Genomic DNA, 19,288 nt, shown 5'->3' with positions numbered 1-19,288 from the left:
GGGTCGGGCCCCACTCCATCCGTGTGCGCGTGTGCGTTTGGGGGATGCTGTGGGCGCCCTGCACACGTGGTTTGGGAGGGGATGGCGATGCTGGGCCACCCCCCAGCCCCAGAGGGGGGTCTGGCACCCCAGCCCATCTCCATGGCAGGGGGAGCTGGGATCTGTGGGACACCGGTCACTGGAGCAGCGTGGCCACGTGTCCCAGTGCGACTCCGGGCTCAGGGGCTGATCCAGCCCTGGTCGGGGCAGGGCCCTGCGGGGATGGGGTCAGGCCACCAACCCCTGCCCCAGCCGTGGATCCAATTCCTGTTCCTGGATCCCATCCCTGCTCCTTCATCCAATTCCTGTTCCTGCATCCAATTCCTGTTCCTGGATCCCATCCCTGCTCCCGGATCCAACCCCTGCTCCCAGATCCAATCCCTGCTCCTGGATCCTGTTCCTGCTCCTGGATTCAACCCCTGCTCCTGGATCCCATCCCCGCTCCTGCATCCCACCCCTGTTCCTGGATCCAGTCCCTGCTCGGGGATCCCACCCCACGCCAGCCCTGTGCCAGGGGGAAACTGAGGCACGTTTGAAGCAGCAGCGGGCGGTGGCAGCTGCCCCGTGTCCCCTGCCCGTCCCCAGGTGTGGCACAGGGGCGGTGGCAGCTCTCAGGGACAGGGGGATGAGGGGAGGGGGCTGGGGCTGTGCTGGGTGGGGGCCGTGCCCACCCCTGTGCTGGGATGTGCAGGGAATGTAGGGCAGCGCTGGTGATTACGGAGCTTTCGGCATTAGCCCACGGAGATTGGATCACGCTGGATTAGGGCAGGCTCCAATCATCCTCCCCGGGCTGGGGGCAGGGAGGGACGGACAGACGGACGGGTGGGGGTCCCCATGGCCCTGCTGGGGGTGGTGGGGGCTGTGGGGGCACAGGTGTCCGTGTGTCTGTCTGGTCATTCGTCCGTCTGCTCGTCCAGGTAACAAACACCCAACGTGTGTGCATTCCTGCAGCCACATCCATTGGCTGTACTGACACCCTTCCCCTGTCTGTCTGTCTGTCTGTCTGTCTGTCTAGGCGTGGGTGGATCCATCCATCCATCCATCCATCCATCCATCCATCCATCATCCATCCATCCATCCATCCATCCATCCATCCATCCATCCATCCATCCATCCATCCATCCATCATCCCTCCATCCATCCATCCATCCATCCATCCATCCATCCATCCATCCATCATCCATCCATCCATCCATCCATCCATCCATCCATCCATCCATCCATCCATCATCCATCCATCCATCCATCCATCCATCCATCCATCCATCCATCCATCCATCCATCATCCATCCATCATCCATCCATCCATCCATCCATCCATCCATCCATCCATCCATCCATCCATCCATCCATCCATCCATCCATCCATCCCTGTCTGTCTGTCTGTCTGTCTGTCTCTCTGTCCATCCCTCCCTCCCCCAGTGCTGATTTAACCCCACCCTCACTCAGAGCGGGCCCTGCCCTGCCTGGGGAGGATTTGGGGGGGTTGGGGGTGGAGCTTCCCCAGCCCCACCCCTGGCCACACCCCCAGGAGCTCCGCCCCTCCCCAGAGGCCCCGCCCCAAGGTCCCGCCAGGACCAGCATTCCCAGGACCAGCATTCCCAGTACCGGCATTCCCAGGACCAGCGTTCCCAGGATCTGCTCCCTCTGGGGGAGCCCCCCAGGACCCCCCCTCATCCTGGCCCTTCCCAGCTGCAGCAGCCGGGCTCATCCTGAGTGTCCACCTGCATTTTTGGGGTCAAATCCTCCAATTTGGGGCCACATTTTGCAATTCAGGGCCCTCCCTGGGGGTGGGTAGAGGCAGAAAATCCACAGAAATGCCAGGGGGCAGGGAATGGGTGCAGCCCCACCAGTCTGTTCCAGTACAAGCTGGAGGTTACTGGTGCAGGGTGCAGCCCCCCCAGTCTCTCCCAGTACAGGATGGAGGTTACTGGTGCAGGGTGCAGCCCCCCCAGTCTCTCCCAGTACAGGATGGAGGTTACTGGTGCAGGGTGCAGCCCCCCCAGTCTCTCCCAGTACAGAACTGGGGTTACTGGTGCAGGGTGCAGCCCCAGTATGGGATGGAGGTTACTGGTGCAGCCCCCTCAGTCTCTCCCAGTACAGGATGGAGGTTACTGGTGCAGCCCCCCCAGTCTCTCCCAGTACGGGGTTGGGGTTACTGGTGCAGGGTGCAGCCCCCCCAGTCTCTCCCAGTTTGGGCTGGAGGCTGCTGGTGCCGGGGGCTGCAGAGCTGCCCCAGCAGGGGCCCTGCTGCTGATTAAGGCCGATTAATGAAGATTAAACCCTCCCGGCAGCGTCTGCCAGCCCGAGCCGCCTGCCCCGGCCCTGCTGCTGCACCCTTTGGGGCCATGGGATGTCCTGGGGTCCCCAGAGGTCCCCAAAGCCCCAGGTCACCCTCCCAGCACCTTCCACGTCCCAGGGATCCGCTCCAGCTCCTGGAATGGCGGGCAGCATCCCCAGGGAAGCAGCCCCACTGCTCCTTCCCTCCCTCTCTTTGTCCTTCCAGCTTCTCCTGCTCTTCCTCCCACCCAGGAGCCCTGCAGGATTCCCTGGATCCAGAACCATCCTTCAATAAAGCTGCTGAAACCCATCCCTGCGTTTCCTGCCTCCTCCTTGGGTCTGCATCCCAAAAAACCATCGGCCCTGGGGGTGAGATGGGGCTGGAAATGGAGGAATTCACCCCAAAAGGCAGCTCAGCATGGGAGGGATGCTCCAGCAGCCCCAAGGTTGATGCTGGAAGATGAAAATGAGATAAATTGCACCAAAAAGAGGATTAAACCCCAAAACCATCACCATGAGGTGATGCTCAGCTTCCCCTCCCCAGCCCCAACACAGGACAGGGGAGGGACCAAAGCCCAAAACTCCCGCCAGGAAGGGAGGGATGGCAAATATTCCCAAATATTCCCAAATATTCCCCAAAGTCCCCCCAAAACAGGAGAGTTGGACACCCGGGTAGACACATTTGTAACAATTTATTGAATGAGGCAATAATAGACACTGGGAAAACAAGGGGGGGGTCCATGCTCTGCTATTTGCCTGGTTTTTGTCTTTTTATTTTTGGGGGGATGGGAGGACTAAAAGAACCTCATTTCATCGCCAAAGAAACACTGACTTGGAAAGCCACCGACATCTTCACAACGACGATAAAAAAATAATCATTAGAAAAAGAACCAAACCCAAAAAACGTCATGGATTGGAGAACCAGGACTGTCTCTATGGAAAGATCTCCCTCCCCTCGGAAAAAGGACCCAAGAACTGTATACAAAAAACATCGGATAGGTTTGTTTTTTGTGGGTTTTTGTTTTTTTCCCCCATATAAAACAAGTAAATACAAGAATCTGAAAACTCCCTCGAAGGCAGAGCGAGACGTGGAGAACTTGAACGGCCACGTGGAAATGAGAATAAAAAACCCCCCAAAATAACCCCAAAAATTAAATCCCACGGGAAGTGCTTGCGGGGGGGGGGGAAGGGGTTTGGTTGGGCACCAGGGTTTGGCCCATGGGGATGCTGAGTAAAATCTGCCCCCCAAAAACACCCCCACGCCACCCCAAAGGCCTTTGGAACCCTCCTGGGAAGGATTTTGGGGTTAAAACCGTGCTGGGAGAGGCACAGGGCAGGACCAGGCTGGGGCAGGGCTGGGGGCAAGAGGGGCCCCCAAAGGGAAGGGTCTCGCTCGCATCCCCCCTCAGGCAAAGCTTTTCCTGTGGGATCTGCAGGGGCAGAGGTGGGGCTGGGAACGGGGCGAGCCCGAGGTGGCTCCTTTTGAGGGAAATCCTCAAAATCCGGGAATGTGGCGGGAGAAAAGGGGGGGACACAGCCAGAGCCCCTTTAGAGGCGCTTCCGCTCCAGTCTAGAGCCACGAAATAATAATAACAATAACAACAACATCAACAATAATAATAATAATAAAGGAAAAAAAAAAAAACAACCCCGAGGATGTAGAATGGCAGGTACGAGAGCAGAGAAGTAGGAACAGGTCTCCAGTGTGCACCAAGGGAGCCCAGCGGGCGCGGATCCTGCGGCAGGCTCCTGGAAGAGCATCATCCATCCCTTCGGGAGGTCTCCATCCACCCCCCTGCAGTCACACATGCATTTCATTTTTTTTTAATTTTTTTTTTTCTTCCTTCCCAGGAGTCTTTTTTTTTTTTTTTTTCCCCAAGCTTTTTTTTTGTTTGTTTTTTTCCTTTTGTGGTTTGTTGGTTTTTTTGTTGTTTTTTTTTTTTGTTTTGTTTGTGTATCCGGAGCGGGTTTTTCGGAATATAAAAGTCCATATTAAAATCTTTGATACCTAATTTGCTGTCGAGGTCGGTGCTGGCCGAGGGTGTCCGTGCTGCCCCCCAGCCTCCTCCTGCTCGATCCCACGTGGGGGAAAACGGGGCATCAAGGGTCGCTTTATTTTTCTTTTCCTTTTCTTTCCAACCTCCTCAGAATCAAAGTCCCGTCACAATTTGGCTTCTCGTTCCTCCGAGAGCAGAGTGGCGCTAGAAAAATGCACTTTACACACATCCTCTGCCAGGATTTGGTTGGTTTTTTTGTGTGTTTTTTTTTTTGCTAGTTTTCTCGATTAAAAAAAAAAAAATAAAGAGAGAAAAAAAAAATAAAATTAAAAAAAAAAAAAGTTTTGTTTCCAAAGCCGGGAGACTCAAAATGCCACCTGATTGCATCTCTGGAGAGGCGTAAAAAATCTGCAGAGGAGGAGGAGGCTGGGCAGGGCCGGGGGCTGCTCCGGGGTCACTGGTCCAGGGTCACCACCTCCACGGCCTGCCCGTCCATGGTGACGGCCGTGTCCGCGATGCGCGTGGTCACCGGCGCCATGGCCACCTGCACCGGGCCGTTCCCCTGCGCCAGGCTGGTCACCACCGTCTGGTACATGCTCACCGGGATCTGCACCAGCCCTGCGGGACAAAGGGACACCCGCGTGTCAGCAGGGGGCACAGGGCCATGAGAGGTGCCCCAGGGGTGTGGGGACAGTGCCATGGGACATGCCTGGGGTGTGGGGACAGGGCCATGGGACATGCCTGGGGTGTGGGGACAGGGCCATGGGACAGGCCTGGGGTGTGGGGACAGGGCCATGGGAGGTGCCCAGGGGTGTGGGGGCTGCTCTGGGGGGTTCTTGGAGCTCTCCCACCTGGAGCGGGGCTCTCAACCCTGTGAGCACCTGGAGCTGCTGGGGTGAGCCCAGAGGAGGCCCCAGAGCTGCTCCAGGGCTGGAGCCTCTCTGCTCTGGAGCCAGGCTGGGAATGTTCCCTGGAGCAGGGAGGGATCCAGGGAGAGCTGGGAATGTTCCCCTGGAGCAGGGAAGGCTCCAGGGAGAGCTCCCAGCACATTCCAGGGGCTCCAGGAGAGCTGCAGAGGGACTGGGGACAAGGCCTGCAGGGACAGCACACAGGGAATGGCTCCCACTGCCACAGGGCAGCCATGGGTGGCATCTTGGCAATGAGCAATTCCTGCCTGGGCTGGCATTGCCAGAGCAGCTGGGGCTGCCCCTGATCCCTGCAGTGCCCAAGGTTGGAAGTTGGGTTTGGAGCACCCTGGGATATTTGAAGGTGTCTCTGCCATGGTTTGGGTTGGAACCGGATGATCTTTAAAGTTCCTTCCAGCCCAAACCATGCCATGACTCTGTCCATGAAAAGCAGCAATCAGGAAGGAACTTTAGGACTTTAGAACTCCAGGAGGTGCCCCCAGCTGTGCCCAGGCTGGGTGGATGCTCTGTGCCTTGGTGCCCTCGCTGAGCTGGATCTGCCCTCCCTGGAGCCAACGGGATGGGAACAGGGATGGGATGGGGCTGACATGGGTGGCAGCACCTTGGGGCCCACACCCCAGGACTCTGCAGCTCCAGGGAGGAAATAAGGATGAGGAGCAAAGAAATAACATCATTTCTGGAGGAGGAACCCAGCCCAGCCATGTTTTGGGGTGGTACAGAGGGAGCTGCTAAGCCAAACCCATCAGGCCGAGCTTTCCTGGAGCAGGGATTGCTCCCACCCACCCCACAGCCCACCAGGGATCCCCCACTGACGAGGAACACACTCCCCACATGTGTTTTCCACTTGATATGCCCAGAATTGGGAACTGTGGGGCTGAGGAAGGGATAAATTTGGCTTCTCCCATCCCCTGTAACTCTGCAGGTCACCCCACTGGTGGCACGTGAGAGGATCCCATTGCTGTGCATCCATGAACCCCATTACAACCCTCTCCAACACAATTCCCTCCCTCCTGCTCCCTCCCCATCCCAGCCAGGTCCTTCTGCCCTCACAGGGAAAGGGCAGCAAGCCCTGGTCACTGCCCCAGGCTCTCACAGGGTGTGTGTGACACACAGAACAGAGACAGGAAAGCAATGCCCCGTTCCCAGCCCTTCCCCAACCACGGACGGGTCCAGCAAAGTAGGAACAGCTTTTCCCAAGGCTGCAGGAATGGATCAGAGGCCTCCAGGCTGAGGATGGAGCTGGCAAAGCTTCGGGCTGGCAGGAAAACGCCGCGGTGCCAAGGGCGAGTCCTGGTGAGCCAGGAAACACCAACCAAGGTGACAACAACACAACGAGGCCCCTGAGGGTCACTGTGATGTGAACGGTGGGAAGAGGGGCAAAAAATATCAAAGAGCTCTCAACAGAGCTGGGCAGGGCAGGGGGATGGCAAATTCTGCAGGCTGGCAGGAGAAACTCCATCGTTCCACCCCGGTGTTATCCCTGTGCCCACCTCTACCTTTGGCTTGGCAAGGGGGATTTGGACAAGTGAGATTGTTTAGACATTTCAGAAACTACCCACAGCTCTGCTGGGGGAAAAACCAGCTTTTTGAGGTGAGCAAATTCTTCCAGCAGCAGCAGCAGCAGCACAGGATGGATGGGCAGCCCTGCCCAGGCTCCCGAGCGAGGCTTTCCCAAAAAAGCAGCACAATCCCTTTGGGCTGAGGAGCAGGAGCAGAGCCCTGCCCACCAAGGGCACTGGTTTGGTAACAGAGGCAGCTCCGTGTCCTTGGATAACTCTGTGTGCAGACAGGAAAGCTTAGGAGTTAATCATGCTGACCAGGTGGGTGACCCCGGCGCTGCCTCCGCCCTCCCTCGGGGTCTGGGGCCGGGAATGCTCCTGATCCCCCAGCCTGAGGGGTCCTGGCCACCTTCCCGGCCCAGCCAAGGAGCTGCTTCCCTGCTTGGCTGCTCAGCACCAGCTCCCACAGGGGCACAGAGCCAGGAGGAGGCTCCCAGCTCCCTCTGGTCAGTGGGAATTTCAGGAACAGCAGAAATGAGCAACCAGAGCTGAGGCTGAGCCCTGCTGAAGGAAATCTCCGAGCAGACCCCTCAGGGAACACAGCACATCCCAGTTTAGGCAAGAGCTGGAGCTCTGGCCTGGCGTGCACCTCAAATCCCTGCTCCAGACCAACAAGCCAACTAAGCCCTTTGGGTGACTTGGGTTGTTAACCCAGAGGAGATCAAGCACGGACAGCCCAGGGAGCAGGGCCACCACCACCCTGTGGGACACAGGCTGTGTGACACTGCAGCCACCGTGCTGCCCAAACGTGCCCAAACCAGGCACTGGAGAGGCCCGGGGGGTGTTTGGGAAGGGTGAGTTGGGTCACCAGGGCTTGGCCCAGCCCGGGCAGCTCCGGGCAGTGTCGGTGAGAGGCGGCACGGCGCGGATCCTGCTCTGCTCTGCTCTGCTCTGCTCTGCTCTGCTCTGCTCTGCTCTGCGCGGGATTAGCGCAAATCGCCTCAGCAGATGACGTGGTGGCCCTTCCTGCCAGGGGTGGTGACAAACCAGAGCAGAGAGGGCTGCAAAGTCTGCTGTGCATTAGAGCAGGGCTGATCGCCCTTGGGAGAGAGACGATTAGAGCACTGAGATGCTGTAATCAGGTCTGGGATTGGCCCCGCGCTGCATCTGCTCAGACCTGCGCCCTGATTAGCCCTAATCTAGCTGGCATATGTTAATCTAAAGCATGGATTTCAGACCCTTTCAATTGTATTAAAAACAGGAAATCCATTAGACAAAAAAAAACCCCAAACCCAACCAGCCCCAAACCAACTTCTGGAGTCTTTGGGAAATGCATTTGTGCACAGAAAAGTGGAGTGGGGCTGTGAGGAACGGGGCAGGCAGGGAATGGGATCCCACTGGAATCTTGGGGCTGCTCAGAGCAGCTCCTGCCTGGCAGGGACAGCAGCAGAGGGCATGGATCACACACAGAGCAGCACAGACCGTGCCCACGGGCTCCCAGGAAGAGGCAGCCAGGCTGTGCCTTTGCTTCCCCACTGTGGAGCCCCCAAAAAGCCCCTCCTGTGCTCAGCAGGGGTGAGGAGCCAGCTCCAGGCACCTGGGGATGGTGGGAACTGCTCAGCACTTGAGGGAAGAACCCAAGAGTGGAGATGTCCCCTGAGGGGAGCTTATGGCTCTGCAGGATGAGATGTCCCAAGGACAACGCTGGGATGGAGGAGCAGTGGGGACACAAGTCTGGGGTGACGAAGCAGCACAGAACTATTGCTCTTGGCAGCTCTTTCATGGCACAAAATGGAAAATGCACAAGGTGAGCCATCACCTTGGAGCCCCTCAGAGAGCACAGGACATTTGGTTTGGAGCAAGGCAAAACCCAGATGAAAACCCTGATGAAAACCCTGATGAAAGCCCAAGAACCTTGACTGCTGCTGCTGTTGGGATCCTTGGCTCCAGAGGCCAAGGCTGACTCTTCTTGCTCTGTTCACTTGGGCACCGAAGGCCCAAGTGCTGCAAGCTGTGAGCACTGCAGGGTCAGGAGTGAGGAACCTCAGCAGTCCCTCAGCCCCTGTTTCAGCACCAAATGGAAAAGGCTCAAAAAGGGGAATTTTCCACTGGACTTTCTTGGCTGTTGATGTCCAGCTTCTCCTCCAGAGGAGTTTGTTTCCATCAGCACTGGGGGAAACCAGAGCAGGCTGTGCTGAGCACCATCCTGCTGATGGTGGCAGATACTCCTGCACCTTCTCCCTCCCCTGCTCTAGAGGCAGGGCTGAGGGATCCAGCTGAGATTCCTGGGCTCAGGGATGCACTGCAGGGCAGCAGACACCACCTCATCACCAGCTCCCTGCAGAGCCAAGGTGACTTCTGAAGATGTGATGGAAGAATTCTTGTCAACGATTCAGAATGAGTAGATTTTAATACACAAAAAGCCCCAAAACCAAGCCAGATGAACCTCCAAAAAATGAAATGTTTGCCCTTGGTGGGCAGCACAACAAAGGGGCACTGGGCATGCTTTGGTCTGCATTCTCAGGTGTAAAACATCAAGGCTGATGCAGGTAAGTAGGGAATAATCATCTTTTCTGATTGTTTTTCCCTCAGTAAGACACGAGCTTGAAGTGCAGCATGGAAACCTGCACTTAGGAGGTGGAAAAATCCCAGATGACAGCTGAAGATAGGGCTGGTGAAGCTCTGGAGCAGAGTCTCCATCACTGGAGGTGTTTTAGAGGAAGTGAGACTGAGGCTGGCTCAGGAAAGGAGCTGCTCCTACAGAATCCTGGAGCAAAACCCATTGCTGTCCTCACCACTTTTGGACACCACCTGGAGTGTCACTGCCAACACTGCTCAGCACAAACATTAAAGTGTCCCACAAATGATTTTTAATAGATGTTTCCTTTGACTGGGAGCTTGCTTTGTGAAGATTTCAATAAAATATCCTCTTGACCACCTCCCTTTCGGGGAACTGACCGAGAGGCCTTCAGGAGGTGGAGGAGGGGGCCATCAGTGGGCACCAGGGTGTATTTTCAGGGAGATAAACCGGTTTCTGACCAGGTCCAGCCACAGCAGCTGAAACGAGAGCTCTCCAAGTCAGGTGTTACCCTGACCAACCCCGAATGCCAAACCAAACCTGTCCCTTGAGGCACGAGGTGCTGACACGACACCGTGGAAGGGACTTCACCCAAAGCCAGCCTCAGGAATAAAGCATCTCAGGAATCCCACCACACTCAGCAGTGACAGAGGAGCAAGGACATCTCTCAACACAGACACTTGGTTTAAGATAAGATGAATGAAAGCTCAGCCTCCATCTTTTACCACTCCAGCTGCAAGAGCATCAGTGATTGACTCTGGCATCTCTCAGGATGACAACTGAAGGATTTTTCCCATCAGAAATGGCTCAGTGCCCCATCTCTGGAGGTGTCCAAGGTCAGCTTGGGCAGGGCTGGGGGCAGCCTGGGACAGTGGGAGGTGTGGCTGGAACAGGAGATGATCTTTGGTCCCTTCCAACCCAAGCTGGTCTGGGTTCTGTGATGCTGACAAACCACAAAACCCCCATGCAGTCGTGCAAGCTCTGAGAGAACTTTCCAGGCTCACAAGTCACAGCTCCTCCCTACAGAACCTCTGTGCCAGCCAGGTCAGAACGTGAAAGTTTCTCCACCAAATTATCTGCAAGAAGCTGTGGTCCTCATTCAAGATCCTCCATCTGTCTTTTCAGGAGCTACTCTGGTCAAAACCCCAATAAAGAACAATTTTATGAGACACCCTGAAGCTTTGGTACCAAAGTTGAATCAATTAAGTGACATCACAGCCCTGACTTTTCCTTAGGAGGGAAGATGATGATTGCAGGAGATGAGATCCAGCATTCCCACCCACAGCTGCACAGGAGCCACTGCCTCCTTCCCTGCATCCACCACAGCTCCAGGGCCACAGCTCATCCCCCACACTGTCCCTGGGGTCCCCTGCCCGCTTAACCTGCTCAGTGACTCCTTCTCTCCTGAGCTTTTCCAGGAATGCCTGGATGGGGCACTCGGGGCTGGGGGGCAGAGCGGGGATGGGCACAGCTGGCACTTGGTGACCTTGGGGATCTTCTCCAACCCAAGTGACCCAGAGTGGGATTCTGGCTCCTCTGCATCTGCTGCAGGGAGTTTTCCCTCTCTGCTCTCTCAGGGCAGCAGGAGTTGCTGTCTCAGTGACCCCAAAGCCACTGGTTGATCTGGGACACCACGGGAACGGGGCAGCTCAGGAGGCAACACCACATTTACACGGCTCCATTTTCCTCCCATCCCTCAGCTTCAGCACAATGCTGGTGTTTTGCAACAAGGTGTTGTTTTAAATAAAAATCCAAACATCCAAACTTGGTGTTTTGCAACAAGGTGTTGTTTTAAACAAAAATCCAAACATCCAAACCTGGGGTTTATCTCCAAATCTCAGTCAGGAACCAACCCTCCTGCCCTGGCTGGGAGCACCAGCACCTTCGGGACATTCCTGGTTTCTTCCTCCCTGTGAGGAGGGAAGGGCCATGGCCTAGCCACCATCTGAAACATCTTTGCATTAATCTCCCTTATTTCTTCCAGATCTTTTGTGGGGCCTTTGAGTTTTTGGGGTTTGTTTTGGATGTTTAGGGAGTTTCTGGACTTCTTTTAAGTTGCGGCACTTTGAGACAAAACCCACAGGGCTGGAACTCCTGATTTACAGGAATTATCTCCTCTGGAGCCTCAGCACTTCCACGGAAAGAGGGAAATCAAATCCCAGTGAGCTAACCTGATGCCCAGACTTCCCTGGCACAGCAAAGACCCTCAGTCTGCAGCAGTGGTGACAAATGTGTCATTCACTGGTGACACCAGTGCCATGGACCTCTGTCTTTGCAGCAAGGACAGCCCCAGGAGGAAAAAACTTGCAGTGATGTTTAACATGGGAAACAAGCTGAAATCCCAGCTTTTCCCTTTTTTTTTGATGGAAAAACTCCCAAGAAAAGGGTTTTGCTTGGAAAAAGCAGAACAGCAGTTTGGTGTCCTGGGGGTGGATTAGCTCCACACTTTTTACTTTGCCTTACCTGAGGCCTCCTCTCCCCTTCATGGGGTGAGTTCAGAGCTGGAGAACAGCCCCTGGGCATCACCTGAGGCAGAATTGAGCTGTCCCTGCTTAAGCTCAGTCCTCACCTAGACCTGCCCCTCTAGTGCTGGGTCTCCAGGACGTGGCACCTCAAACTGGAGTCGATTTGTCACTAAGGAGAGGTGACAAACCCAGGGGATGTGTCCACCTGTGGGAAGGAAGGTTTTTCCTGGGCTCCAGGGCTGGGAGCTTAGAGAATAACCTGTCTAAGCCTCCCTGATGAGCTGGCTTTGGCGTGGACACACCTGAGAAGATTAGGAGTCTATCGTGGTCAATCATCTCGACACGAAACACAGATAAAAATAGAGAAAGTCCAAACCCCAAAGGTCTGCTCCAGCTGGGCTCTGCTTCCCCCACGATCTGCTGGGTGTTGGCACAAAACAGGGGCAGACAGGGGTTATCTGTGCCCAGCTTCTCAGGAATTGGGGAGAGGAAACACCTCAGGATAATTCAGCCTGTTCCTCTCCCCAGGAATCAGGTGTTAAACCATGAACGATATTCTGAACAATCACCTCAAAGGGATCCCTGGTAGATTTTGCCAAAAATACTTTGCTTTTAACATCCATGGGGCTCTCCCAGAGGAAGAGATGGATTCTTATCCTGCTTTTATAAACAGTTTTTAGTGTCCTGTATTTTCCACAGGTTTTTATTAATGGCTACTGTGTGAAGCACGGCACCTAAAATTACAAAAGCATTTTATTACCTGAGTGAAATCACCACATCCCAAAGGCATTTCAACCCCAAACGGTGCCCAGGCACAAAAACCAGACAGACAGAGCCCCTCTAACCCCGAGAAACACCAGGAGGGACCTAAGGGTCCAAGTGCAAAACCAGCTAAATCCCAACATTCCAAACTACCACCACAAAAATCCACTCACCTGACGAACCCTCTGCCACGGTCCACTTGCAACATGAATAGTCTGCTGCTAGCATGCCTGACAATGAAATGCAAGTGTAAAAGGGGAGATACTACAGCTGGAGAGGGGGATTTAGTGGGGTCATTGATGTATTCATAAGAAATGCATCCTTTGCTTTACTGAGTGAGTGCAAAAATTCAGTGCCTCCACAGAAGTAACACCCCAATATCAGGCAGAGCAACTAAAATATTTCTAATTCCACACAGAACATGGAGTGTGTAAGTGGGAGGTAAAGTGGGAGGTAAGAATAAGGCACTGCCAGGTATTTTACCAACATTTGGATGTTGAATTGGCCCAGAGAGGCCCACTGAGGAAAGTCTGCAGTGAAATCCATCACGGAGGAGCTCAGGCCGCCTCCAACAAAGCTCTCCACAATTCCCACCGTGAGAGACAAATGGCTGCCAAAGTGGAATTTCCACAGGTCCCAGGAGCACGAGGCTGGGAAGTTCATGGACTCCAGGCTCTCCTTGGGGCCTGGCAGGAGCTCCATGTGATTTTAAGGCTCGGGGTGCCTGGCAGGTTTCGGCGGGGCCGACGGATCACGAGCGAGCACGGACGGACACGGGCACATCCTACAGAGTGCTGAGCACATGGAGACATAAAGCAGCCATTGTGCTGGCAGAAAGGCAATCTGTAACCAGATAGGCCCTGGCTCCATCTAAAAGCCATTTTCCCAGCATTTTTGCAGATTTGCTCCCCAGGAGCTTTCCCTGCCACAACAGGGTGCACATTCATGGCAAACCGGCGGCTCCGACGCCTCAGGTTCTCCCCCCTGCCCCATCAGTGCCTCTGTGCCAGGGAATTCTGTGCTCCTAACCCAACAGAGGTGGCTGGAGCCCTCCAGGAGAGCCTTTGGAGGAGGATAATTCCTTGGGAAGGCATTTAAAGTTTTACCTTGATACGGAAAGCTGCAGCTGTGGTGATCTGCTGGAGCCTCACCTCGCACTAGGTCCTGCCCAGGTACCAGGAGGTAAGTTTGGCTTTTTTCCTTAGGGGAAAAGGGGCTGCAAATGCACCTGAAGGTTCCTATTTTCCCCCTTTTCCTCAAAGCACAGCCTCCAAATCCAGCTAGAAAAGCATCCCTGCTGCAAACCAGCACATCCCCTCCTGCAGCAGTGTCCCAGGCTTTGGTGTCCTTTATAGGACAAAGGACACATTTGGCACAGTTCCCCCCAGGGCAGGGTGGACCTGGCCCATCCTCAACGAGGTAAGCAATAAATCACAGTGGAAACACGGCTCAGATGTGGAACTTTTCATGTAAAGAGCAAGTTTTTACAGTCCACATTCCTCCTTTTCTGTAGCCCACCGTCCCCCGCTGCCCGGCAGGTGAGATGGGGCTCCCACCTCGCTCTCCTGAGAGTATTTATCCTTGGAATGCTGCTGCCTCTGGCAGATTCCTCCCTTTCAAACTCTGCACATCTGGTGCAAAAAACACAAAGTTTGGGCTCTGGCCTGGCGACTGAAGGCACAGAACTTTTGTGCTCCAACCATGCAGGCCTGGGGGTTGGAAGTGTCCTTTGCACACCAAGAGAAAGCAATGATGGGTGCAGGGAGAGGGATGAGTTTGTTTTCCCAAAAAGGAGATTTCCAGCTGTTTTGTCCCTGTGGGTCTCACCGTGGATGTGCAAAGTGGAGATTGTGGCACATGGACAAAATCTGTGAGGAGAATCAAGCAGTGCAAGAGTCTGTCCTGTCCCTTCCCAGGCAGACAGAACAGGTTGGGAAATGAGAGAGCTGGAGTGGTGGTGGTGGCTGGAGAATTCTGGTTTTTATTTGCTGGGATGATTCAGGCCCAAATCCCCACAGCTCTGGCTCAGATGGGAGGCCCACAGGTGAGGAAGCACATCTCCAACAGCAGCAAATACACAGAAACCCTAAAACCTGGCTGAGTCCAAGTCTTCATTTTCTGCTGGACTTCAAACCTCTTACTATGTAATTCCTATTTGGAAGTGCAACTCAAACTGTTTTTTTTTTTTGAGAGAACGCACCAGGAACCTCTGAGAAAGACATCATAACTCATCCTTGGGTCAGAGCAATGGGAAATAACAGGGACCAAACTCACTGCTGGCTCTGACTGAGCAGAAACCCCCCTGGCTGCTGATCCCTGCCACTTCAAAGGAGCTGAGCATCCCCCATGGATGCCAGCAATAAAATTCCACTTCCATTAGCTCCATGGCCACCACTTAAAGGCAGCAGTCCCACTTTACACACCAATTAGAGCTCCCCTAATGCCTGGCAGTACAAAGCTTTGGGGTTTTTGGTTGTTTCCCCCATGGGAAGGGTGGAAGGGAAGAGATCAGGCGGCTCGGGGGAATTGCAGAGAGCCTTTCACTGCAGGGCTCTGCTCAGATCTGCCCCAGGCCAGAGGAACAGATGGTCCCTCCCGAGGGCTGGGCTCTGGCTTACATGGAATAAGGATTGTCTCAGGCCACTGGTGGACAATTTGCTGCAGCCACAAACACCCTGCTGGTGGTTTCTGCTCCAGAAACACAGGGATTCCATGGCTACAAAGCAACTGCTGCCCGCCTGATCCCAGGCACCTCATTCCTGCAGGGAACTGAGGGGAATTGCTGCCTGTGAGGTGCAGGAACCTGGGTCTCAGGCTGAAACCACCTGCTTTAGCTGTCATCAGCTCCTTGGACTTGTCAGCACCAGCACACGCTCACTGAAATTCCCCTGGGAGGTTCAAAGTGAAAATCATGGGGAAAAGGGAGATGGGGAAGTTCAGGGATCTGAACAACGAGGGGGCAAAGCCACAGGGAAAGGAAGTTTACAGTCTGTAAGCTGGGGATGGGAATGATAAACCCATGATTAATTTCAAACCGATCCCAGTGCTAGTGCTCCCTCAGTCTGTATCTTCTCCAGGGCAGAACTGAACTCCCCATGGGCAGGGGGCAAAAAGTCCATTGAGTATCCCAGCAGCAGAAGAGGGTCCACATGAGCCACCAGCAAGTGTTACCCAGAGAGGAGAATTTCTATAACTGTGAGGGAATAAATTATGCCAAAAAATATGGAGGGCGGGAGGCATAAGTCAAATTCAGGCTTAAAAATGCCACTCATGATTTTGGAAAATACTCAGAGGAAAGCACTTGGGGAGAAAGGGCTTTCCTAAAATTCTTGGAACCTGTTGTGCAGCTCCAGGCAGAATCCTGGCAGTGAGGGCTCCTGCCCTGGCTTTTCAGGGATGGCTCCAGGGACATCCAGTGGGGCTGGGCTGGTGCAGCCTCTCCCAGAGTGTGAGGAGCAGGGAAAATAGGGCGATTCCCCGGAATCTTCCTGCACAGCTGTCTACCCTCTGAGGATTACTGCTGTCACATGAGCTGCTTTACAGCAAAGCCAAGCTGTCTCCACGAGCTGAGAAGGTCACTGGGAGACAGGGCCCTGCAGGGACAGACACATCACCCTGCTGTGCCTTCCCAAAGGGACGCCAGGCGGTGGGAAGGGCGTTCCCCATGCTCACAGGGCAAGGGAAGGTGGCTCTGCCTCCTCCCCTCTGCTCAGCTGGGCTGCACATCACAGGAGGGATGTCCCAGGGCTGAGCCACTGCTTGACCAGGCTCCAAGCAAAGTGCTGCAAGCTGGAAGAGTCCTCATGGTGACAGATTTGCCTTCTCTTCCTTGAGTGCCCACCAGTGTTTGGGACAAAGCCACCCAATGGTCACCACAAAGGGACACCAAGGTGCAGCTGTGTCGCAGACATGTTTTATGAAAAATCCTTTCTTTAAGATTTTTCCCCTTGAGAAGCTGGAGGCCTCAAGAACAAAATGTAAACAATGATTATCTGCTGCTGTGGAATGCAACAGGTGCATCTGGGATTGGCCCATGTTGGTTGTTTCTAATGAATGGCCAATCACAGCCAGCTGGCTCAGAGAGTCTGAGCACAAGGTCCTGCCCCTGTTATCATTCTTTTCTATTCTATTCTTAGCTAACCTTCTGCAGAAATCCTTTTTTCTACTCTTTTAGTACAGTTTTAATGTAATATATATATAATGAAATAATAAATCAGCCTTCTGAAACATGGAGTCAGATCCTCGTCTCTTCCCTCAACCTGAGACCTCTGTGAACACCACACAGAGCTGCATCTCCTCAGGCTCCTGTGCAACCTGCTGATGCCTCAAATAACACCCCAGTCAATCCCAGAGCAGGAAATCTCCTCCTCAATCCCAAACCTAAGGGATGAACATCAAGGAAGAGGAAAGAATTTCACTTGGGAAAGCAGAAATCTGAAAGTTCAGTGCAGCCCCTTGGGAAAATTCATTAAAACCTCCCATGTTCCTCACTCTGTCGGGGCAGGGCTGGTGCACAAGGAAAACCTTTCTGCTCACAGGGGCTGCAGGACAGGGCTCTTTACTATGCCCCAGAGGCATCAGACAGATGGGGCTGTGCTTTTAGCCTTTAAAATCAGAGCCTGCTCCGGAGATCCAACGAGGAGGATAAATCCAGGCACCGAGAGAGCCTCTGGGTGTGCTCAGGAAAAAAGCAATGGAGGAACTTGGGAGGGCAGAGCCTGCTGAGGAAGCAGCTGAGGCTCTCAGGAAAGAGGGGCTGAGCACTTTTCAAGGCAGAGAAAGCCAACAGGAGTTTGGAGAAGCCACAATCCAGAGAGGAGCAGGGAGCACACAAACCACAAGCGGCCCCGCAGGGAGGAAACTTTGGTGCAAAACAAAAGGCCACGAGCTGGGTAAATGAAGAGCCAGCAACCCTCAGTGCAGGGAGCAGCCCCAGGGTGCAGGCAGGGCATTTCTCCATCCCCGGCGTGGGGAGGGAGCTCCCAGAGCCCAGCTCATTTCCTGAGATGCCTCCCGCAGCAGCGACAGCTTGCTGGGATTTCAGCCAGCTTCCCATTTGGATCAGATTGCACCCCGCACCCCCGACAGCCATTAAGGCTCACAAAGTGCCCTCGGGTCACAGCAGCCTCCTTCCATTCCCATTTTCAGGACAGGGTGGCCTGAGCCAGCCCAGCCCAGCCCGCAGCCAGCAGGGCACCGTGATGGTGGCAGGAGCTGCATCCTGCTGTCACCCACCAGCCACGGGGTGCAGGGGATCAGGGAGCCCCTCTCCACCTGCCCAGGGAACCCCAGGGAATGAATTCCCTGGGCACAGCACAGGTGGAAGCAGCAGTGACATCCCCAGCCTTGCCTGTGTCCCTCCCCAGCACGGATGGGGATGAGGCAGGAGACCCTGCAAGCCAAAATCTGCCAAAATCTGCCCTGGGAGATGCTGCAGCTGCTGGATGCTGCCCATCCTCAGCCCTGGGCTCAGCTGGAGGAGCTGCCCTGAACTCCAGGCACAAATTTAGCCCTGCTCTGGGCAGCAGCTCACAAGGAGGGAGAGCTGGGACCTCTCTTTGAGGTTTCAGGATGAGCAGGGATGGTGCCAGCAGCACTAACCTGCCCTGGATCTCTGCTGTTAAGCTGGAAGGTCTGCCAGAGATGGGCTCAAAAAGCTGAGGTGGGGCTGCCACAAGCTCCAGATAGTTTGGAATGAGTTCTTACTACAGGGAGAATCCACCACAGGGGAATTTCATCCTGGAGAAAGGAGCAGCAAAGCAGAGCTGGTCTCGATTTTGGCTTCATCTTCATCCACCCAGCTGTTTTCTCCAGGCTGGTGGTGCCTGTGGCCCTTCCAGGAGCACCACAAGCCTGTCTGGACCCCCTGAAGAAGCTCTGCTGGTCAAGCCTCAGACCCAGGTTAGGTTAAGCATGGAGGAGGACAAAAGGAACTGGAACAAGGACTCAGCAGCATCTCTGATGGGTCAGGAGAGATTTCTGCCCCCAGCTGTGCCCTTCTCCCTAAGCCAAGGGTTATAAATAACACAGCACCATGCTGGAGAGGTGCAGCTTGTCAGGAGAGCAGTTCCCTATCCTGGAGCCAAAACTCTGATCCCAGAGGGTGGCACTGCTGAGATCTGCCTGCAGACACCCTTCAGAAACACCTCCCTCCTTTCCATCCCTTCCATCCCTTCCATCCCCATTCCTGGGCTGGAAACAGTGGCAAACCAGGGAATGCTTCCTTGTGCTTCCAGATGTATTTAGGAGAAGAACTCTACTGGCTGCCATTCCTGTCCTGCCTGGCTTCAATCACATTAAAATTCCCACCTACTGCAGACACCCCAAAAAATTTGCTGTGACCACAGAGCCACGTGCCCTGAGAGCCCCAGGCACCCAGAGGGGACCAGGAAAGCTCAGGGCACGGCTCTCGAAGCCAAATTGTTGGGGATTTTCACACAATAAACAGAAAAACCCCTGGAATTTAACGTGAATGCTGGTGGTGGTAAAGTCAATGAAAAGTCACTAAGAGATCACAGAACCACAGAATGGTTTTGGGTGGGAAGGGACCTTTCAAGGGCACCCAGTGCCACCCCTGCCATGGCAGGGACACCTCCACTGTCCCAGGCTGCTCCAGCCCCAGTGTCCAACCTTGGCCATTGCAGGGATCAGGGGCAGCCCCAGCTGCTCTGGCAATGCCAGCCCAGGCAGGAATTCCTCATTGCCAAGATGCCACCCATGGCTGCCCTCTGGCAGTGGGAGC

At 54.6% G+C, this 19,288-nt stretch overlaps 1 protein-coding gene across 1 annotated transcript in view; it reads right to left on the bottom strand.

The window, feature by feature from the left end:
* Positions 1–4,240: 4,240 nt before the first annotated feature.
* The window catches only part of NRF1 (nuclear respiratory factor 1), a 58,897-nt gene continuing 43,849 nt past the window's right edge, over positions 4,241–19,288 (bottom strand). The window contains exon 11 of the mRNA XM_058022792.1: positions 4,241–4,934. Coding sequence (XP_057878775.1) covers positions 4,771–4,934 — 164 coding nt within the window. The 3' untranslated portion in view covers positions 4,241–4,770. The remainder of the gene's footprint in view (positions 4,935–19,288) is intronic.

This window comes from Melospiza georgiana, chromosome 4, assembly GCF_028018845.1.
Source record: "Melospiza georgiana isolate bMelGeo1 chromosome 4, bMelGeo1.pri, whole genome shotgun sequence".
NCBI classification, from domain to species: Eukaryota; Metazoa; Chordata; class Aves; order Passeriformes; family Passerellidae; genus Melospiza; species Melospiza georgiana.
This window is presented reverse-complemented; position numbering and strand designations above follow the sequence as displayed.